This window comes from Ostrea edulis, chromosome 2 (genome assembly GCF_947568905.1).
Source record: "Ostrea edulis chromosome 2, xbOstEdul1.1, whole genome shotgun sequence".
NCBI lineage: Eukaryota > Metazoa > Mollusca > Bivalvia > Ostreida > Ostreidae > Ostrea > Ostrea edulis.
Genome location: NC_079165.1, coordinates 89,347,198 through 89,369,981, shown reverse-complemented (window position 1 = coordinate 89,369,981; position 22,784 = coordinate 89,347,198). Strand labels below are relative to the sequence as shown.

At 35.7% G+C, this 22,784-nt stretch overlaps 2 protein-coding genes across 14 annotated transcripts in view; both read right to left on the bottom strand.

Annotated features, from left to right (window-relative positions):
• Positions 1-419, bottom strand: part of LOC125678734 (uncharacterized) — a 43,710-nt gene extending 43,291 nt beyond the window's left edge. For 2 of the 8 annotated variants that reach the window (XR_008800251.1, XM_048917405.2), the window contains exon 1: positions 301-419. Coding sequence is in view for 1 of the 8 variants with exons in the window: in XM_048917405.2 (XP_048773362.2) it covers positions 301-404 (104 nt within the window). In the remaining 7 variants the exon portion in view is untranslated. Of the gene's footprint in view, positions 1-277 lie in introns of all 8 variants that reach the window. The other 6 variants (XM_048917402.2, XM_048917403.2, XM_048917398.2 and 3 more) reach the window with 5 other exon arrangements.
• Positions 420-9,284: 8,865 nt separating this feature from the next.
• LOC125679247 (coiled-coil domain-containing protein 158-like) overlaps positions 9,285-22,784 on the bottom strand; it is a 37,869-nt gene continuing 24,369 nt past the window's right edge. The window contains exons 10-27 of one of the 6 annotated variants that reach the window (XM_048918322.2): positions 21,791-21,867; positions 20,689-20,799; positions 20,160-20,274; positions 19,875-19,994; positions 19,451-19,648; positions 17,467-18,265; positions 16,968-17,033; positions 16,558-16,670; positions 15,905-16,063; positions 15,199-15,291; positions 14,218-14,433; positions 13,416-13,561; positions 13,174-13,295; positions 12,853-13,011; positions 12,635-12,661; positions 11,462-11,569; positions 10,723-10,845; positions 9,285-10,390 (exon numbers count right to left, since the gene is read on the bottom strand). In XM_048918322.2, coding sequence (XP_048774279.2) covers positions 10,305-10,390; positions 10,723-10,845; positions 11,462-11,569; positions 12,635-12,661; positions 12,853-13,011; positions 13,174-13,295; positions 13,416-13,561; positions 14,218-14,433; positions 15,199-15,291; positions 15,905-16,063; positions 16,558-16,670; positions 16,968-17,033; positions 17,467-18,265; positions 19,451-19,648; positions 19,875-19,994; positions 20,160-20,274; positions 20,689-20,799; positions 21,791-21,867 — 2,838 coding nt within the window. In that variant the 3' untranslated portion in view covers positions 9,285-10,304. The remainder of the gene's footprint in view (positions 10,391-10,722; positions 10,846-11,461; positions 11,570-12,634; positions 12,662-12,852; positions 13,012-13,173; positions 13,296-13,415; positions 13,562-14,217; positions 14,434-15,198; positions 15,292-15,904; positions 16,064-16,557; positions 16,671-16,967; positions 17,034-17,466; positions 18,266-19,450; positions 19,649-19,874; positions 19,995-20,159; positions 20,275-20,688; positions 20,800-21,790; positions 21,868-22,784) is intronic. The other 5 variants (XM_056155383.1, XM_056155386.1, XM_056155384.1 and 2 more) reach the window with 5 other exon arrangements.

Genomic DNA, 22,784 nt, shown 5'->3' with positions numbered 1-22,784 from the left:
AACTCAAGAATACAACGATATAAGGCCTCAACCGTGCGCAACTTTTTGTGAGCCGTAAATCGAAGGTTTTTATAAGGGGTGGCTCTGTAGCTCTCTGTTATGTCAAAATATTTTTTCAGAGAGCTACAGTTCTGCAGCTAGAAGGGTCCGTGACAGGCCCGTGATTAAAAGGGACTATTCTCAAATACCCTGTTGAATTTTTTCCACAATTTTGCAAAAACAAATATATGTTATATAAATATATATGTGTATATAAACATAAACGTGTCAATCATACCATTAATTCATTGATACCGATACCTTTGCAACTTCCTTTCGTGTCCGTCAACAAGACCGGCGTTCTTGGTTATTACACCCGATTGCGCAACCCGGTCTGTACATCGATCCCGATTTAAAATTCTCATTTGGGGTAGATCCTAGATGATTTTTTAAATTTACTGAAGATCAGGAGTGTCTGCTGCTTGGTGCTTGTGATGTTTTAGTAGACAAGATCAATTTTCTTTGCAGTACTTAACAGATTTATAAAGGGTTTGTCTCGATCCAATTTCAACGATGTTTTATTGCATTTTCAAAGATATGTGTATTTCATAAAACCAAGTATCGATATTATTAGTAAATATTCCACTGTTCAAATCAAATTACTAATTTGGATGCACAGGCACTCGACGTTTTAAATATCTATAATTAAAAAAATTGTCTTCCTGTAAACATAATATTCACTAAATATTATGTTTACAGGAAGACAATTTTTTAATTATAGATATTTAAAACGTCAAGTGCCTGTGTTTGGATGAGGATATTTCCATTTTCACTGGTCATTAGCCAGACACAGGGGCTTCTTATCCATTTTGTTCTCATTCTATATATAAATATCTAGATATTTATATATAGATTGAGAACAAAATGGATAAGAATTAAGCCTCTGTGCGCCAGATAAGTTTTTAATCAAGTTGTCCATCTTTACAAAATTCTTACGTGATTTGCCTATCGTATCATCTGATAAAAAATAACCTTTTTTTTTTTTCTGTTACATAACTACACGGGAAAAAAAGTTTCTCATCATCGACTGAATTTTTGCTACTAAGACAATATTTTTCATGCCGAGGTAGCTCTCTCTTCCTATGTGCTGGAATACAAAAACGTGTTAGACTTCTCTGCTCAACATTTTTAAATTTACTTAATATTTTTTGTCATTGAAAGTGTGATTGTCATTCTTTGATGTAATGTTTGCATAAACAATCTTTAAGATTCTTTTTAAACTTGTATGTTCTTATAAAGGTATAACTTCAATCAACTCTATTAATATTGGTTTTTTAAAAAGGTTCTTAAGACTAAACCATGAATTGCTTGTTCAAAAGTAATTATGCATCAAATAATAGATGAAATGACTGATCAAGATTTTCAAGTCTGTACCAGTAACTTAGCATACGTCTCTCTCTCCCTCGCCCATTGAGTATACCGTTTCTGTAATTCTTCAGCTGTATCAGACACACCTACTGATTACGATAATTTTCCCTCTTACATCCATACTTACTTTTGCAGTCTGACTTAAGACTCCCGCTTCATCATTGAAATAAATCATTAAAATACCAACACAACTTCCCTGTAGATTTCCATTCAATTGATATATTTCGCGTATTTATAGTTATTTTTACATCACGGGAAACTTGCGGTATCTTGTTTCGGAAAATGTACTAAACGATAAAAGAAGCAATAATTTCTTCCACTCCCGGAGAAATAGATGACAAATTTTTTTGATTTCTTGAATTACTTTATTGGGAGAACTTAATTTAAAAAAAAAAAAAAACCCTTAGAAGTTGGGTTATTTTATTAATTTCACCTTATCAAAATGATAGAAAATAGTACAAATGACTAAATAGGAGAAATATTTCAAGCCCCATAAAATCTGTAAAATCCAGGAGTTTCCGGGGGCTTCGCCCCCTGGACCCCCTACCAGGGCTTTGCCCTGGACCCACTGCCTCATAAAGTGGCGCCCCTCCGTAACCGCAATTCCTGGATCCGCCCCTGCTCCACACACGCTCCGTCAGTGCCCACACACGCTCCCTCAGAGTCCACAAATCATGAACCACTTTCTCGCATACTTCAAAACTGAGCTGGGAGACACGTTGGTTCAGAATGGGAGTGCCTTAGTGTGGACAATGTGAATCATACAGTACGTATTGTGCCTTTTCATAAAAAAAAATTCGTCTTTTAGTAAATTTTGAATAATAAAAGTCCACTTCATGAGAATGTAAACATACATTTTCACGTTTTCAAAATGTTTATGGAAACACTGTAAAATCAGTCGTTCATAACTCTGAACACGTGATATTTTTAATGGAGTTTTACGAAGAGGCTGACCTTTACAATCGACGGCTGACTTTTACAATTTAAAGGGGCTAATCCCAAATATGAAAAATTTGGGGGTGGTATTTGCAAAATTCAAAACTTTTGTATATTATTTAACGTCTCACTTGAGAATTTCTCACTGGTATGGAGACATCACCATTGCCGGTGAAGGGCCACAAAATTTAGGCCTTTGCTCGGCGTTTATGGCCTTTTTTGCAGAGAGGGATCTTTATCGTGCCACACCTGTTGTGACACGGGGCCTTGGTTTTTCTGGTCTCATATATTCTAACCCAGACCCCCACGGGGTACGGCATTTGGGACAAGCACATGTCAAACAGGGGCGGATCCAGGAATTGCGGTTACGGGGGTGCCATTTTATGAGGCAGGGGGTCATGGGGCCGCCTTGAGGCCCCCAGTGGGCGCAGGGCAAAGCCCTGGAGGAGGCAAAGCCCCCGGAAGCTCCTGGATTTTACAGATTTCATAGGGCTTGAAATATGTCTCCTATTTCGTCCTTTGTACTATTTTCTATCATTTTTGATAAGGTGAAATTAATAAAATGAAACAAATTTTAAGGATTTTTTGATAAAAATAAGTTCTCCCAATAAAGTAATTCAAGAAATTAAAAAGATTTTGTCATTTATTTATCTGGGAGTGGAAGGAATTATTGCTTCTTTTATCTCGTTCAGTATATTTTCCTAAACAAGATACCATGATTTACCTTACATTTGAAAATTTTAGGGGGGGGGGGGGGGGGCTGCGCCACACTTAAATCCGCCACTGTGGACAAATGCTAATATCGATATTGTACAGTATATATATACTAGTATACCAGGGAGTGCGATTTAAACCTGTACAATGTATTTGTAGATCTGCTTCTTTTAGTATATTTGATTCTAGCGATCCGACGCGGCGATGACCGCAGCGACACACTTGATTGTGAGCCGGAATTGCGAAGGTAAGCCTATTGTTTGATAGGTGAAGGCGGCTTCAAGCTCAGGCTGGCGTCCTTGGAGACAGTTGACCCCCGTCTATGTCGAGGCCTCAAAACGGAAGCCGTGCGGAGAACACATGAGTGCATAAATTGCGCTGATCTTTCTGTAAACAGATTTGAAAAATTTTGAGGGAAAAAAACCAATCTTTATATTTTTCATTGATTCATTATATATGAATTTGAATTATCTTTCAAACAAAAACGATTGTTTTCATGAGCAAATATTCTTATTTTGTTTACATCCGGCCCGAGAATATGCGAACGTATCCGGAGTTTGTCGTTTTATTTATTCTATACATGCAAAAAATAGTTTTAATGCAAGCCAGCAATATTACCCCCGACAACTCTACAGGCGAGTTTTTTGGACGTTTTTCTTATTTATTTTGAGGTCAAAAGGTCAAAGTCTTTTTTTTTTTTTTTACTATATACTGTAGATTTGAGCTTGCCTCTAACTTTTATACATGTACTTGCTGGTGCATGTTTATCAGACTTCAAATCCTGATGACATTCAAGATTCATGTTGCTTTTGAAATCCAAAGGTCAAGGTCATTATCACACTAAATACCTATTGTGGCTATTGAAAGCTTCATACTTATAAACTATATAAAATACGTGCATGTTTTTACTTCTGTGAATGCAAGCATGAATATTGCTCTTTATATTATATTATTTAAAAAAAGATGTCTGGCTTGTGAACTTGTATATTTATAATTGACTATCACATGTGTATATCTTTTATTGCATAGGATACTTCTAGTCCTAATTTGTGTCAAAAAATTTGAAATTATGTAAATAATTTGTTAAAATATTTACAATTTGCATGTACATGTACATAGTTACAGTTCTAGTAGTTTAGAAACTATTTCCATGCTCCCAAGCATATTGTCCTGTCTGTCATTTTGTCTGAAACTTTAACCTTGCTAATAACTTTTGAACAGTAAGTGATAGAGCTTTGATATTTCACATGAGTATTTCTTGTGACAAGACCTTTCCGTGGGTACCAACATTTTTGACCCTGTGACCTTGTAGTTTGACCTACTTTTTGAAAACTTTAACCTTGCTGATAATTTTTTAACAGTAAGTGATAGAGCTTTGATATTTCATATGAGTATTCCTTATGACAAGACCTTTCCATGGATATCAACATTTTTTACCCTGTGACCTCCACCTTGGAGTTTGACCTACGTTTTAAAACTTTAACCTGGCTAATAACTTTTGAACAGTAAGAGCTAGAGCTTTGATATTTCATATGAGTATTTCTTGTGACAAGACCTCTTTGTGGGTACCGACATTTTTGACCCTGTGACCTTGGAGTTTAACCTACTTTTTGAAAACTTTAACCTTGCTAATAATTTTTGAACAGTAAGTAATAGAGCTTTGGTATTTCATATGAGTATATCTTGTGACAAGACCTTTCCGTTTGTACTAAACCTTTTGACCTTGACATTTGACCTACTTTTAAAAAGATTGGCATTGGTCTTAACTTCTAAATGGTAAATATTAGAGCTTTCATATTGCACTTGAGCATTTCTTGTGACAAGATATTTTTACTGGTACCAAGATATTTGTCTTTGTGACTTTGGCCATCTTCGGAATTGACCATTATCGGGGACATTTTGTGTTTCACGAACACATATTGGTTTATACAATTTTGGAGTGTTTACATGTCCATTTCATTATAACCTTTTCTTTGATACTGAAAATAGCGATGGAAACCCAGCATTGCAATTTATTTAACCCTGATCAGGCATCAGTCTGTATTATTAACTCAAAATCTCAAATTGCAACAGTATTATATTCTTTACACAACCATAGTTCACTGTTCTATATCGATGTTATTACTATCAACAGTAATGCTTTTACAATTGTTAATTGTCCAGATACTGGTATATGCATAATATTTTAAAATGCCTGAATTTGCAGTACTTCATGTCATATTGTTTCACTTGAGAAGACAGTTGTCTGGCTTGTGCATGGACTTGTTTATTTATGTTGGACTGTAACATGTAAATATTTTTCATTGCATAGGAACTTCTAGCCCAAATGTGTGTCAAAAAATTTGAAATTACTATGTTACCAATTTTGTTACAATGTTTACAATTTACATGTTCTTGTTTACAGTTTTAGTAGTTTAGAAAATTTTCTTTACTAAAGAAAGAATTGGAGTGTTTACATATCCACTTAATTTTAACCTTTCATGTGTTATTGACAGGTTGTATTGTGCAATTCCAAAGTATGCCATTATCAATTTGATCTTTAACATTTAATTGGTTTCATTATGTTGGTCCATAAAAAAATGTATAATTTTTGCATAGAAAAAATGTTTGTTTATGCACACTTTATTGCTGTCATCATACGTTTAGCAGTATAGGTCTATTTATGTATCATGTCTAATTCTATCAAGTTATCAAATGGAAGCATTAAGCTTCCATCTCCATAGAACTAAAGCAGTATATTCTATAATGATAATTAAGATAAGACAGGAAGGCAGTAGTTTTACAACTAACAGTAGTATCATGTTACAATCTGGTTCCAGCACTCTATGGCCAAATTAGGTAATGGATTGCATAACTGACCAAGAGTGTAGATCACTTGACCAGTGATAGCTCAGCATCACTTACAGTACACCAGTTCTTTGTTCACTGCCAGAGGTGCAACAGTGTGTTCATTTGTCTAACCCTCCCACCATCTCCTTTTTCTATTCTCACACAATAATTGCCCGTTTTCCCCAATTCAGATAAAGCTAAGTATTAGGTTAGTTCTAAGGGTCACCTCAACAGTGTCAACCTTAGGCAACATGCTAGTACTATGACATTAATTAGCTCTAGTACAACCCGATGGTGTCAACCCAGGTACTAGTACGAGTGTATTGAGTATTTACCCGATGGTGTCAACCCGGGTACCAATAGTTAGTATTCTGCCCGATGGTGTCAACCCGGGTACCAATAGTTAGTATTCTGCCCGACGGTGTCAACCCGGGTACCAATAGTTAGTATTTACCCAATGGTGTCAAGCCGAGTTCTGATGGGTTCCCCAAAGAGGTCAAACCGGGTACTAGATAGGTTGGCTCAATGATGTCAACCCGGGTTCAGTAGGGATCTCCCGAGTGTCAACCAGGAAATTCAGCTTTGGGAGTTTACAGATCATTTTATCGCAGTGACGTGAGTAGCCCCCGAGAAGGCCAAATATGTAGTTATGTTATATATGTTTATTATTCTATTGTACACTAGGTGGAATACGTTATTGAATTGTCTGTAGATACATGTATGAATGTGAATAAATTGTGAATGTTATCTGTGTTCTAGTAGTGTATAAATAAGCTATTAATCATATACTGTCATACGTCAACCTATCATATGTTATCTTTCTGTTCTGTTGACATATTAAACTTTGTTCCATACCTTAATTTATCTATATTTCTTTTCATTTACTTTATTATAGATTCATGCTTTTTCACTAGAGTTCAGCACTTGATTTAGCTATGAATAGCTAAGTGCACAAGTTAAAATTGTGACCCTCACTATAAGATACAAACCAAGAATATTGAGGTTTAATAAGGAAGGAACTACCTCGGCGAAATGATAACCAAGAATATCGAGTTCTGGATCATATTGATTAAACAAAACTGGCCACAAGACTTGGAGGTCATAATACAAGCATTCCTCTAGATATTCGTTTTGGCCTCAAAACCATCAAAAAGGAACAGACTTCAAGAAAATTCCGATTTTGAACACTTTTTTTCTTGTATCAAAAACATGAATAGGAAGTTGTACGTAAATCTGCAATTCAAGACCTATGTCTGATTAAAGTATTTGTCTGGGGAGTTTTCATATGAATTGTCATAGCATAACTGCACCATTTCTGAAAATTATTCATTGAATGATTTGACCCCATCTTTCAGTACTTTGATTAATTTTTACTCTGGTGAAATAAACACGATTTGTAAATATGTTGGTCATTTCTATGCAGAATAATGTTTATAAAATAGAAGGTCAACATTTTCATTACTGTACTGTACATAACCGGGTCACTTGATTTATAGCGCCTCGCCTGGTATACCTTGCTAAGTTCAATTTGGCTGGATTTTTTCAGAATCAAGTATGCTATTTAAGTCAAGCTTTTCAAGGTATTTATGCGTTTACCTGATCGAGACATAGGGCTCACGGCCGGTCGACGGGGTGCTTACTCTTCCTATTCACCTGATCCCACCTCTGGTATGTCCATGGGTCGGTGTATGCCCAACTCTTTAATTTCCTTGTGGGAGTTGTGAGATTTTTCACTGTTCGTTATCTTCACCGTTCATGTGTGTGTGTGTGTTATTCAAACTTGGGGTGTCATAAATTTGTGGAAAAGGGGGAACCCTAAATGAAGGAAAACTGGGTTACCACAAATATCGCGGATTCTACCGTGTATCTTGATATACATGTATACAATATACACACCACGTGTTGATTGTCTTCACATTTAGAGTTTCAACACGAAAGCATTTGTTCGTTTTCTTTAGATTAGGGAGAGCTATGACAAAATATATACATAAATATATAAACAAGCCTGCCTCCTCAAATTTTGGATCTAGTCACAGGCACTAGTTTCTGTAAATGACTCATGACCTCTGTATACTAATAATAACACGTGTTATTATTAGTATACAGAGGTCATGAGTCATTTACAGAAACAAGTGCCTGTGCTGAAAACATAACCCCCCCCCCTCCCCGTGAAACAAAAGTCTGGGTATACATTTGCTAAATAAATGACTATTTATAATATCTGCAAATAGGAATTTGTGTTTCCGAGTGGGATGGGGATGTTTTAAAAATATTTTCCATTGATTCCTATTTTAAAATACGTGATTATAACTGAAATCATAGAGTTATCTCTCTTTGTTTTGTCAAATAAATCAACTTTTATGAAAATTCACATATTTATTTTGACATAAAAAATCATTTAAAATTGATAACTTTTAAAAATTGACCAGAAGGTAGGCGGTGAAACAATGCTATCGTTCGCAGTTCTTTACCCTTAAGTGAACAAATTTCAACACTGTACATGCATCCGTTATGGAAAACAGTCTGGAAATTTTACTTCAGACAGATGCACGGACAGCACCATAACATAATGCCCCATCTGGTGACAGGTGTATAATAAATTAATCACAAACATCATCACTAATAAAATCTAATCCATTGCAGTTCTAGCATTGAAATTACCACATAAAAGATCCCCTTTATCATTATACTCTATATATTCAATGCTTTACAAGAAACATCACTGCAATCATTAAGTGTATATACCAGCGAGGTCATTGTGTTCTGAAAACTCGATGTGACTTGTCTAGACATGCAAAGACATTTGGAAACCAATGGTTTAATGTGTCTGGCACTTCTCTGTGGAACACATTGCCCAAAACGATGAGATCCAAAACAAAGTTTACTCAAAGGTGTTTAATAACTCTTTTTTTTCTTTATTTTTTTGAGAGAGCATATCCAGACCACTCTTAGATTTTTATTCATCTCAATATATGGACTGTATACACGGTTTTTATAAATATAAGGTCGTAACATTTATCATTTTTTTTGGTGCAAATCTTTAAAAAAAGATTATATGCTCTCATGTCATATCTTTAAATATTGATCATTTTTGTTGTTGATTTTAATCTATATGTATTTTTAAATATATATTTTTTAAATATTGTTAAATTTATGTTATTCATATATACATTTTCATAATCATGTACAGTGCTGTATTAAAATATTAATTGTTTGAAAACAGACATACAAAGTATGATATTTTTACTAGCTGCTATGACCTTCATACCTTTGTTATGTCATTATCTAAAACAAACACCCACTCATAAAAACTTGTCATTTAGACAAACTAAATAGGAAATATTGCAGGGGTTGTCTCTTTGATTTCCTGTCAATTAACATGAGAACGAACACAGTCACTTTTTACAATTTTTTGTTCATTTGAATAAAAAAGTTATCTAGTAAAATGCTGTAGGTAAATTGGATTTACATAATATATATCACAGACACAAATGGTATACTCGAAAAATTGTACAGATAAATAAAAGACAGACTTGGCAGTCGAGAGAACAGGATGAGAAGTGGTGTTGATCTATTGTTAAAGTGATGTGATTGTCTTCACATGATATACAACAAACATCTGCTTACAGTACAGATACAACAAATGAACAAATACCACAACAGCCAACAGAAATTGACTTATCTATCTCCAACAAGCCATTGCTCACTAACCAAATAGCACAAATTAAGCCAATTTTCAACACAAAACAAAATGAATTGTACATATATATGATTAAGATAAGAACACAGCCACAAAATTGGCTTCAGTTAATTCAACAAAAGACATAATTAATTTCAGTTAAAAAAAAAAGTAGAGCTTCAGTTTCATTAGAGACTTATCTCATTAAAACTTTTAAACTTCACTATCCTCTCTTATTTCTGAAGAGTTCCACAAGTTTCCTCTATATCAAAACAATAGATTCAACACTCTCTTCAAAACTGATTACTTATCTTAAGCTAAAAATCTTTATTGATATCAATTCCAGAGCTAAATTTTATAGTTCAGATTTTAAAATTCTACTCAATGTGTATAGACAGGACATCTACTAAATGGAATGACATGCAATAAATTATCAGTGCATTATAAAGTATATCATGAATCCACACTAAAATAGATATATTACTGTACTTGTCAATGGCGTTCTCGGAGAGTGTGAAAAGAAATGACTGTCCAGTCACCATGCTCAAGTAAATGTATAGAAATCTGTTTTTGAGTGTCACAATCTACCCCCCCCCCCCCCCCCCCCCCCCCCCCCCCCCCCAAAATCGGATATGTGTATACAAAAATCAGTTTCTGAGAGTCACAATCTGGTCCATCCCTCCTCATAGACACTGGATACTTGTATACAAATCTCTGTTTCTATCTTATACTCTGTTCATCACCGAGTCACCTTCCTCACTTTCTTCTGACTCTCCTTTACTTTTCTAATCTTTTTACCTTGGACTTTCATCAGATCTGCCATTTCTACAACAAATTAAATCACAAAGAACTATATAACTATCTCCATGTACACATTGATTTGACATGCACATTCACAGTAGGAAGAATTGACAAAACTGGTCCATACATAACCGGGCTCCCCTGAGTCATAGATATAGATTTTGACCACTATGTCATACACTAGGGCAACTGAATGTTTGTTATATGAGGATGCTTGAGATATAGCAGTACTATTGTCCTCACATACTTTGAATCCCCACTGAGGCCCCTTAAGTGCAATAGTCCTAGGAACTTGATCTGAACATAATTCAATGTAATCACAATACAAATATATAAAATAAATAAATAAAATTTACCTCGGTTTTCCTTCTGAAGTGAGCCACCCATTTTTGTGAGGGACTCAATCTTCTGTTCCAGTCTACGACATAGGTCCTCCGTGTTAGTTGCCTCTGTGGGAGGGGGGAGGGGGATGCCACGCCCTAAAACAAACAGCATGATAATTACGTATGTTTTGAGGGGCAAGGCATGCAAGGTAAACATAATTTTTAAATTCTTGGTTAAACTATGAAAAATTTTTATTTTAAAAATGACATTGCAAAATTAACTTATAAAACTGTGCAGACAAGGCATTGCTGCTGTGCAAACAAAAAATCATATAGAAAGAAACAATATTATGAATGATGGTATTTAAAAATGTAACAGCAAAGCATTGTGAAATGATGATTGTATACACCGAGGTTACAATTCTTTCCAGAAAACAAAAACAACCATAGAATGAAATCAAAATTCTAATGAATAGAGTAATTCAAAACTGAATCTAAAATTTGTCAATAGTAAGTGATCAAACTACAGTAAACATGCATGCAGTGTCTACGAGTACACGTACATATAAAACAAGGTTTTTACCTCAAGACACAAGTGACAAATATTAGATAACGACAAGCAACTGTGTAAGGTCCCTTATTACGTCCCCTTGTTTACTGTATTAAATATACGAGTGGTTACAGCTGTAAAGCACAGTACTGTCAGAAGTGTAAACAAGCCAGACACAAAGTGCCCATAAAAGCGTGACTAGCGGCTCTAAGCCACACCTACCTGTCCCTTCCTCCTTATAATCACCTGATCTTTCCTCACCAGACAGATGTGCACTGTCCTGAAGTGACAGGCTATTTTGTGAGTCCTCCTTACTTACATCTGTCGTGTCTGTTAATAACCAGTACAGGACATGACTATACAGGACTGACCAGAGATTATAGACCTCCGCCAAGGCTCTCCAAATCTAATCATAGCAGTTGACAGTAGTCGTTTCTATTTCATCAGGCATATGTAAGAAACAATGAACTAGATCTATGTCAAAAACTAAGGAATCCAACCCACCCCCAGTAAGTCCTGGATTTGTATCACAAACTAAGGAATCCAACCCACCCCTAGTAAGTCCTGGATCTGTAACACAAACTAAGGAATCCAACCCACCCCCTAGTAAGTCCTGGATCTGTATCACAAACTAAGGAATCCAACCCACCCCTAGTAAGTCCTGGATCTGTATCAGAAATGGATGATTCAACACTTTTCATCCATCAGATCTCTTCCCAAATTTATCACAAGCTAGCCATGTGACTTTCATTGGCAAATTTAAAAAAAAAAAAAAAATCCACTCAACACACTCTCCACAGCCTCGATGAGAAACAAAGCTACACTGCCCTTGGCGGAGGTAAACATGTAAAATATGACCTGGGAAAGACTATTAGCAGATCTCACATCCTGTTTTAGCACACTCCATTAAAAAAAACCAGCTCCTCTATCAACAGATGCTGGAAAGTATAGCTTATAAAATGTGTTTAAAAATGACAGTTTCTACTTTCTTATCAAAGATACTGACAGTTGAATATACCAAACAAAAAGCACCATCAGTTTACAACTGAAGTCATCCCTCAATACATCTAAAATAGTATTCCAATGAAGTCATCCCTCAATATTTCTAAAATAGTATTCTAAGAGTTGTTTATGTAATATGTTTAACAAGTGCCGGTATTTTGTGGTGCTAGTAAATATATGGATACACATGTGTGATCTACAGTGTCAGTTTCATTTCCTATTTAAATTCGCTTACGGAATTCTTCAAATTTACACATAAATTTCCCCCCCAAGTTTCAAGAAATTGGTTCATAAAGTTTGAACAGACGATAGGATAAGCATCAGAGAAACTAACACTAAAGAAACATCTACATAGTCGTCTTGGTTATACATTCGTTTTTCATGTAAACTTACGACATCTTAGACGGTAACGATGGGGACCTAATTATTGGTAAACCAATAAAACAATCACATAAAAGATTTCCACTAATCTTTAGAAATTTAATATTAACACAATATGTATAAAGTTGAAATAAAACTTGCTGCTATCTATTCATCAACATTTCAGACAGTTATCTAAAAGATCCCCAAATCAGATGATCTCACTGAAGTGAGTAGCTGATATGACATACCTGTAGAATAAGAATTCCTGGTCACCGAGGGTTGAGTGCCTACACTCCCCCCGGGCTGTGAAGGGTAGCTGTCGTTGCCAGATCGTAGTAGGCGTGAAGTGTCGTTACTGCATGACCTCCGATGTCCTTGGTGGGGGGAGAGGGAACGGGAACGATTTTCTGATAAAAATGTTCTCTCATTTCAGAGAATAGATGAAACATACAGAGATACATGTATTTCTAGATGAGAAATCTTTAACAATATATGTGTATGTATCTTTCTAGAGATTACTTTTTTCTCCATTTTTTTTTTTTTTTTATTTTTTTTTTAAAGACACAAACCCCTGAGTGAGGAATATCCTGAGTATTCTCTGCTGTCCAATTTGTCTCGTGACCTTGACCTCAGATAACTTCTCTCCAATTCAACATCTGAGTGATACTCTGTATCTGATGAACTTCCAGTACTAAAAATTTTATTATCAGATATGAATACGTATTAAGCTACTGTAAAGACCTGACATTATTAAATGAATTAAGAGATATGGATATTTCCTATTTATCAATAAGAATACATTTGTGTTTACCTATTACAGCCAGTCTGAGCTGACCTTGATCTACGATGGTGGGAAGCTTTCTCCGCCTGTTTCTGTTTTCTGTCAGTCATCAGAGATTTCATTTGGTCCACTAAATGTTTCAACTCGCTCCCCACATACTTGTACTCATCTGTGTCCTGTTACAAAAATCAAAAGTATCAAATCAAACTTAGATTGAATACACATTTGTGTTCTGTTACAAAAATCTAAATTAAATTTTAATTGAATACACATTTGTGTCCTATTACATAAATGGAGAAGAAGACTTCGTTCTCGACAGACAGACAGGCCACAACCTCGACATGAGGATTAATACATGGTCTGTATAATGAAAAACGGGGGGTGGTGATGATGATGATGAATATATCAAATCAAACTTTGCTTGAATACACATTTATGTCCTTTGACTAATCTGATATCAAAACACATGACAGATTTCTGAATGCATCAACAATGTGGAATGTTATAATTTACACCTGTACTATGATGGCTGGATACCTACCCTGGAATGTTATAATTTACACCTGTACTGACTATGTTATAATTTACACCTGTACTGACTATGTTATAATTTACACCTGTACTGATTATGTTATAATTTACACCTGTACTGACTATGTTATAATTTACACCTGTACTGACTATGTTATAATTTACACCTGTACTGACTATGTTATAATTTACACCTGTACTGATTATGTTATAATTTACACCTGTACTGACTATGTTATAATTTACACCTGTACTGATTATGTTATAATTTACACCTGTACTATGATGGCTGGATACCTACCCTGGTGGGGACTGACTCCACAGAGGCATCTTTTGCAGGGTACCTCCTATCAGAGTGAAGACTGCCAAGTCGACTGGCCATATCCGATGTGACACGACTGCCTGGTCGACTGGCCATTTCTGATGTGATGTGGGGTGCATTGGTATATGCAGAAGTGAATATCGCAGGATTCTCAAAATCTGCTCCCTTGTTTGGTAAAGACCTTTGTATGGCTTCCTACAAAAAAAGAGAACCAAATAAATAATACAGGTATATCATTTTTTTTATATGCTTTTAAAGCAGAGGGACTGTTTGTTCCAAACAAACATAACATATTCAAATACATTTAACAAACTATAGTGATTTCTCTGTCAATAATAAACTTGATCATTTTAAAATAAGTGTAATCAACCAAGAATTTCTCAAGTATTAGTATTTCCTGATAAGACAACAATTTATACTATTTACTAAACACTAGATTTGCATCAATACAATTAGTACACCTCTTCCTTTGGCACTTAGTATCTCTGTACCAAGCTCTAGTCTGAAAGGTCAAGGTGCTCTATGTCCACAGCATTGTCTAACCTATTACATGCCTTACTTTCACTCTGATCTTCGACCTAGTCACTAAAAATACAACAGGCCTATTCACTTGGTCATTTAGTACCTCAATAGCATGGACGCATAAGAGAAACAAAGGTCGCAACACCACAACAGATTACTGTTTGATTGACTACAATCCCTGAGAAATTTGTGTTCGGGCGGTTGACTACAATCCTGAGAAATTTGTGTTCGGGTAGTTGACTACAATCCCTGAGAAATTTGTGTTCGGGCAGTTGACTACAATCCTGAGAAATTTGTGTTCGGGCGGTTGACTACAATCCCCGAGAAATTTGTGTTCGGGCGGTTGACTACAATCCTGAGAAATTTGTGTTCGGGCGGTTGACTACAATCCTGAGAAATTTGTGTTCGGGCAGTAACAGTAAAGAGAGGGTCCCTGACCTGTAGGTCCAGCTGGTGTCGTAGCTTGAGTCTGGCCACGTCCTGCTGGTACTGCTCTAACTCCGCCTGACACATGGCATTCTTAGTGGTGGACTGTAATTTATACAGGTGATATGGTATCAGTCAACAAGGTGAAAATAAAACTCAAGTAGATAATACACAAAACTACTGTACCGAGGGTTTGTTGCTGTCAAAAATGAAATACATGTAATTATACTGTGAGAAACTTTCTTAAATACCAGTAAGTATAATGAATAATAATACTCAATGTTATTCTGAGTTTTAAGTTTCTGATATTATCAAAACTCTAAAGAAGCTAGATATCATTTGGGGTTTGTTAGAAATTTTGATTTTTGACATTTAGGGAAATAACATGACAAAGGGCTAATGAAAAATATGACTATGAGAGTGCCACCATTACATACACCAAATTCCCACTGTACCACAAACACAACAGTTTACACTATACCACATCAGGTTCTACACCACAAGGGGAATAACCCAACAAACCTTCACTTTTCCAGATTTCTCTCCTGGCTTTGATAATTTGGACTTCCTTTTTGACTAATTACAAATTAACACAATTACATATCTCTGACATTCATATTTTTTTTTTACACACATATTTATTTTGAAGAATTACAACATATTAACAGATATAAAGAAATAACTCATCCCACTAACTGATGATATCAGGTTGACCTACTTTTTCTAGAGCCATCTCAAGCCGGCTGATCTGACTCTTAAGCTCCATGACCTTGTTCTGAGATAGCTCAAGCTCGGCCGATAATTGCTGACTATGAGTCAGTGATTTGTTGAGTGATGTCTTTAGGCGGTCCTTATCGTGCTCTAAACTGTTCCGCTCCTACAACACATTGTTATACATATGTAATCAGTGAAGCCTCAATACACAAAATGGCTAATAAAAAGAATAATTTTAAAAAGTCGATGAAAGTCAAATGAGGACCAAAGTCACGAAAGAATGCAATCATCTAATTCAAAATATGATGTACTGTAAACTCTTAACTATTTGTGAGGTATTTATTACCTCGTAAATTTGCAAGAAGTATCATGCGTGAAATAAAATTACCTGCTTTTATCTTTATATTGCTAAATACATGTAAATACTCTTCATCAACAGAGCACACAAAAAATTATGTTGTCACGATTTAACGCTTATGTCATTTCACAATATAAAGTACTCGTGTAAAATAAGGAATCTATAGTAGTTACAACTCTACAAGACAATGAAGTAACCGCCAATGTACATCCTCTACAGCTGAACCAGTGTCAATTTTTTACTTTCACTTCTAGTGTAAGATCTACATTAACTGTTGTTAACTTTTGACCTTGACCTACCCTTGACAGGGAGTCCAGTTTGTCCTCATACCATCTCACTTTTGTCTTCAGCGAGTCAATCTCATTTCTTTTCAAAGTCACCTCCTTCTGCATTTTATCAGCAACCTTTACAGCTGTGGACAGAATCTCTCAATTCTTAATTGTACAAAAACCCTTTTGCAAATTTAAAATACGTCAAGAAAAAAAATCTTTGAAATTACAGAATACAGTGGAGTACAAAATTCCCCACCATGTCATATCAATAAATTGATATCAAACAATTACAACTATTTGCTATTTAATCATATGAACATGTATATAAAGATTTCAGTGTATAATAAAAATTACCCTTTTGACAAGAAGACATATGGTCATTTACTGACTGCTTCCTACCTATGTCACTTACCCTGCTTCCTACCCATGTCACTTACCCTGGTGATCAGTCGAGTCTCTGGTACGCAGTGTTCTCTGAGCAAGACGCACCTCCTGATCAGCCGCTGTTAACATACAAAATCAAATCTTTCATGACAGTGCTAATTTATCCAAATTTGTTTTAATTTTTCATTGAACTAATTGACTTTGTGTTTTTGTGTTCAACATATTCCATGATTACTTATAGAAAAGAACCTTTAGCACAAACATAGCATTACCAATCTGATTTAAACACCACTGACAGTGATACTGTGGTGTTTCTCTCACCTTTGACCTTGAACCCGACATAAACACCACTGACAGTGATACTGTGTTTCTCTCACCTTTGACCTTGAACCCGACAAACACCACTGACAGTGATACTGTGGTGTTTCTCTCACCTTTGACCTTGAACCCGACATAAACACCACTGACAGTGATATTGTGGTGCTTCTCTCACCTTTGACCTTGAACTAGACATAAACACTACTGATAGTGATACTGTGGTGTTTCTCTCACCTTTGACCTTGGCCTGTAGCTTAGTCATCTCCTTGTTCTGACTTTCTACTTCCTTCTCCAACTCCTTCTGGACAGCATCTTTCTGCTCGGTGAGCAACGACACCTCATATCGACTCTCTTTCAACTCGGTGAACAAGCTTTCCTTCTCTTGCTGTAAAATCACCATTTCCTCTTGTCGCATGGTTATCTCTTCCTGATATTTCTGCTTCTCTATCTCAAGCTCTTTGATCCTTTTCTCTCGAATCTTCATCTTCTTGGACATCGTTTCCCTTGAGGCTTTCAGTTCCTCCAAAGCCACGGTGCGCTCATTGAGCATGCTCATTAGACGGTCCTTTTCCTCCCGTAGAATTTCGTTACTGCGTGTGTTGTTGTCGACCAGGTCAGCGATTTTGGAGGACTGGTCTCCCAGGATCTTCAGGTTCTTCTCCTTCTCCTCGAGCTGTATGGTCAGTTTTTCCCTCTGCCCCTTTAGTGTGGCAATCTCTTCATTCCTCTGGTTTAGTAGCCCATTGTAGTAGTCTCTCTCCTGTGTCACACGATCCATGTCTGCCTTTTTATCACTCAACATATTCGACACGTGCTTCTTCTCCGCCTCCACAGCCTCAAACTGAATTCGAGTGGCATCCAGCTTGTCACTGGCGTCTCGATGCTGCTGTTTCAGGTTGTTAGCCTCTGATCTCGCGAGCTCAAGCTCCAGCGACACTCGGTTACATTTCTCTGTAAGTGAACTGAGTTGGGATGTTAAGCTGCTAATCTGATCCAAGTGGCGTTCTCGTTCCATTCTCTCTGCCGTTGATATCTGTAAACCATTATGTTACAGTTAATGTTAAAACTTACAGACGACCAATGCCATCTGAATCCTGCAGCACAATACTTACCCACCGTCTGCTGATGTTAAATCTACATACACTACATGTAATGATACATTATTTTTTTTCTCATAGAATAAAAGCATAGAGTATCATCTAAGAGAACTGGAGAGGATTAAATGTCTACATAAAGGCTATTCCATTTACTCCAAATGGGAGATGACAATATGTCTCAGTAGAAGCTGTTCCATTCAAATTTACCCTGATGGACAAAAGGAGAAACAATTTATTGAGATACCTCTTAAATTGAGAGACCAATTGGCTCCCTTCATTACCAAGGGCATACAAAAGAATATCTGTCGAAAGGGTTTCAACCTCCCCATCAGGATGTAAAATGGAACAGCCTTAATCAACTGCTTCTGATTAAAATCTTACAACCACCAAATACAAACACCTAAAACAAAAGATCAGCTAAACACTCTCCATTGTAAGCAGCTGATTGTAAGACAAATTCTGATAACATAACACACTGCCATGAGAGAAAAATGATATATGAAAGAATATTATCTTTCTTATCAATCATTAGTTACTTAATGAATAAATGTGATATTAAGTGTATGCATCTTGAATTTTTTCACAACAATTTCTGTGCTTGATTTAAAATATGAATTTGTGATGTTACCCAGTGATCAACCTTAACACTTTAGTTGTCATTTTTCAGGTGATTTTCTATGATAGAAAATGAAATGATTTCATTGTTAAAATTCAAGAGAAGACAACTCTGTTACATATCTATTTTGTTCCAACTTACCTTTTGCATCAACTGCTCAAATTTGTAAAAAAACAATTTCTTAAACAACTTGAATAATTTTTCTCCAACAATTTTTTTTTACTTTTAAAAAAATAATAATCCCAACCTATCATTTGCACTACTTCAAAGTTGCAAACAAGAAAAATAGATAAAAGCTTAAAATGATTTTTTAACTATGGCAGAAATTATTCACACAATGATTACTGCTGAATTTTCAAAGAGTGCATACAATATACAAGAAAAATAACATTCGACCACCAAAAAAAAGAAGCACAGGGTGCATTAATACGGCAGAAAATTTAAAAATCTGAATTTTCTATACATGTGCCATTTTCACTCAGTAAAACGCTGACCTACAATGTACCTTCTCACTGACTTGAGCATTACACTCAGATTTAATGAGTTCCAGCATTTTCTCCAACCTCTCGATGTCCTTTTGTTTCTCATCTACTTTGCTCTCCAGCTCCTTCTGTCGGCTCTGCATGGATGTCTCCTTCTCCCAAATGTGGACGGTCTTCTGCTTCTCAAGATCAAGCTCAGTCTTACATCGTACCAATGAATTCTGAAAAAGTGGACGAACCCAAGCTTTAACTCACATGTTTAGCAAGAATTACCACGGGCATAAAAAACCCTGCAGTAGCAGCTCATACTGTCATAAAATTTAACCTTACTAAACTAGTTTAAGAGAATGAAACCCTGTGCTGTTAAACTAAACATAATGAGTAATTTTCATGCAGAGTTTTGGATATTTTCCAGCCTTGGTTTCAGTCTGACTGACGTCTGCTGACCTGAGTCTCCTCTAATTTGCTGTGTAGAGTTGCCGTCTCCTTCAGGGCGTCATCACGATCAGACCTCAGCTTACACATCTCTGTTTGGTAACTTTCCTGGGATCTTTCAAACACCTCTTTCTGTGTACAAAAAAAACCAACCTTCAGTTAACACAGTGCACTGTGAACATGGACAGCTTGTACACTAAATTGTCATATAAACACCAACAATTATCAACAAACATTTCATTTCTACAATGTACATTATCATGTATATACAATTCAAATTTTTGACTGAACTCTGACCTTCTCGTGCCATTTGATCCTGTCCTCTTGCTGCTCGTCCTTAAGATGGCGGATTTTACTCTCTAGCTCCATGATGGTGGCATCCTTTAACTTTAACTGCTGTTCTTGCTGCCCCCTACAAACAAACACACCAACAATCAGGATATGTGTAACAGATATCACAATTCATCAAGTGTTTTCTGATATTGGATGTTAATTAGACTTCCCAAGAAATAAAAGGTGTTTTGATGCACATCAAAATACATGTACTATTTGATGTTAGATAAGAACAGCAAGCTTTCAAGTTTAATAGTTAATAATTTCAGGCTAGTGTTGAAATACTTACTGTCGTCCTCTTCCTTAAGAAATTTTGAAGCTGATTCCACAGTACGAGATGGATTAGATGTGTCTTGCTAAATTTATAACTTGACACAGATTGTACTTACTCAAGCATGGCAAGTCATGTTGTACTTACTCAAACATGACAAAGTTGTTGTTTTGGATTGTACTTAATCCAACATGGCAAGTTGCTATTTTGCTTTGTACTTACTCAAACATGGCAAGTTGTTGCTGGAGATGTGTAGCTTGTTTACGTGAGTTATTAGCGCGTTCTTGGAGAGCTGTCATCTGTTTTTCATGTTCGGCAGACATGCTTGTTATTCTGTAAGAAACGCCATCACGACACACCATGAGGAGAATTAGGAAAACCTACACACAACATTAGTCATCCAAAAATATCTTACACTTCTGAAGATAAAATCCTAATTATCACGAACAATGTACATGTTAATGAGTAAATTTCATATCAATTCAATTGTTTTTAATTCCAATTCACTAAAAGGATTAGAGATTCTTAATAAACAAACGAGCAGAATTTAAATATGTTACAGCAGTGCTAGTATTGCCACACCAGATTAACATCTCACACACACAAATTATCACAATGATCACAAGTTAGCATCATGGATGACTGTTAAAGATTAAATTTTTCTGTTAGCTCATTGGATTTCCTTACTTTCGAAACAATCCATAACTTTCCATTTCTCTGCAGGAGGTGAACAGGAAGCAATGTGAAAAGGTCAAAGGTAAAGGTCAGGTGTAAGATTAGTAAGAAGTGTGACTGTACATACACGTGTAGTTTATCAATTAACGAGTTTATAAAAAGTTCAGACAATGTGGGCGGAAAACAAAGACAGGTATACTTCATTGTAAGGTTTTACAACAGAGGTAAAGCGTAATCAAGTACACTTCATTGTAAGGTTTTACAACAGAGGTAAAGCGTAATCAGGTACACTTCATTGTAAGGTTTTACAACAGAGGTAAAGCGTAATCAGGTACACTTCATTGTAAGGTTTTACAACAGAGGTAAAGCATAATCAAGTACACTTCATTGTAAGGTTTTACAACAGAGGTAAAGCATAATCAGGTACACTTCATATTATAAGGTTTTACAACAGAGGTAAAGCGTAATCAGGTACACTTCATATTGTAAGGTTTTACAACAGAGGTAAAGCATAATCAGGTACACTTCATATTGTAAGGTTTTACAACAGAGGTAAAGCGTAATCAGGTACACTCCATTGTAAGGTTTTACAACAGAGGTAAAGCATAATCAAGGAGGAGAAATGAGAAATGGCAGAGCTCTGTCTTACTTCTCTTGTTGTTCTTTGATGAGGGATTCTTTATCCTGGCTGATGTTCTGTTTCAAAGATTTAACCTCACTCTCCAACTGAAAAAGTAATAACCAACCTTTACACTACAGTGCTGTGGATTAATTCTACAACCTCTTTATTCCCATGAAAAATTCTGGCCCCCCATATTTGGCCCATGACTTAACTGAATTTGAATCCACATAACATAGGGGTGCTTCAATATCTTTCTAGCACATCATTACTGTTCAAATGATTTTATAGAGATTTCCCCCCAAAATTTAAGTATTATTTTCAATTTGAAAAAAAATAATAAAAAAAACCCAAAAAACTAAATCTACACAACTTGGGAATGTTTGCAAATCAATATGATTTAAATGTGGCCCTGCTTTTTTTGAAAAGAATTTTCAAAAGAATTCCTGTATGTTTTCCCAATATGTAAAACTTTGAACCCCACCCTAGTCCCAGAGGCCATAACTTGTTTAAGAAATGAATTTCATTTTTGATAATACTTGACGGTGTGAACTGCAGCACTTTACAACTGGCATGGAAGGTTGCAGTTCATACCTCATGTATTTTCAAAAATGAAATTTATTTCAAATATAGACATTCTACTTTCATTTCTGTCAGAATTCCTAGCTGTTAAAATAAACATGCTACATGTATACTCATCAAGATTCATACGCACGTTTGTGTTCATGACAAAATGGCCATCATAATTGGTTTTAATGAGATATTAAGGGTGCAAAGATTAGAAATCCACATATTCAAATATGAGTCTGCACTACATCGGAATGCTTGCATATCAATATGATTAATCATGACCAGTGGTTTCTAAGATTTTTAAAGACATTTATATATACATGTATATATTACCATGTAAAATTTTCATCCCCTACTGTGGCCCCACATTACCTTCCAGTACCATGATTAAAACAATTTGAATCTACACTACCTGAGGATGATGGCATACTGAAGAAGACTTTCAAACTTTCTC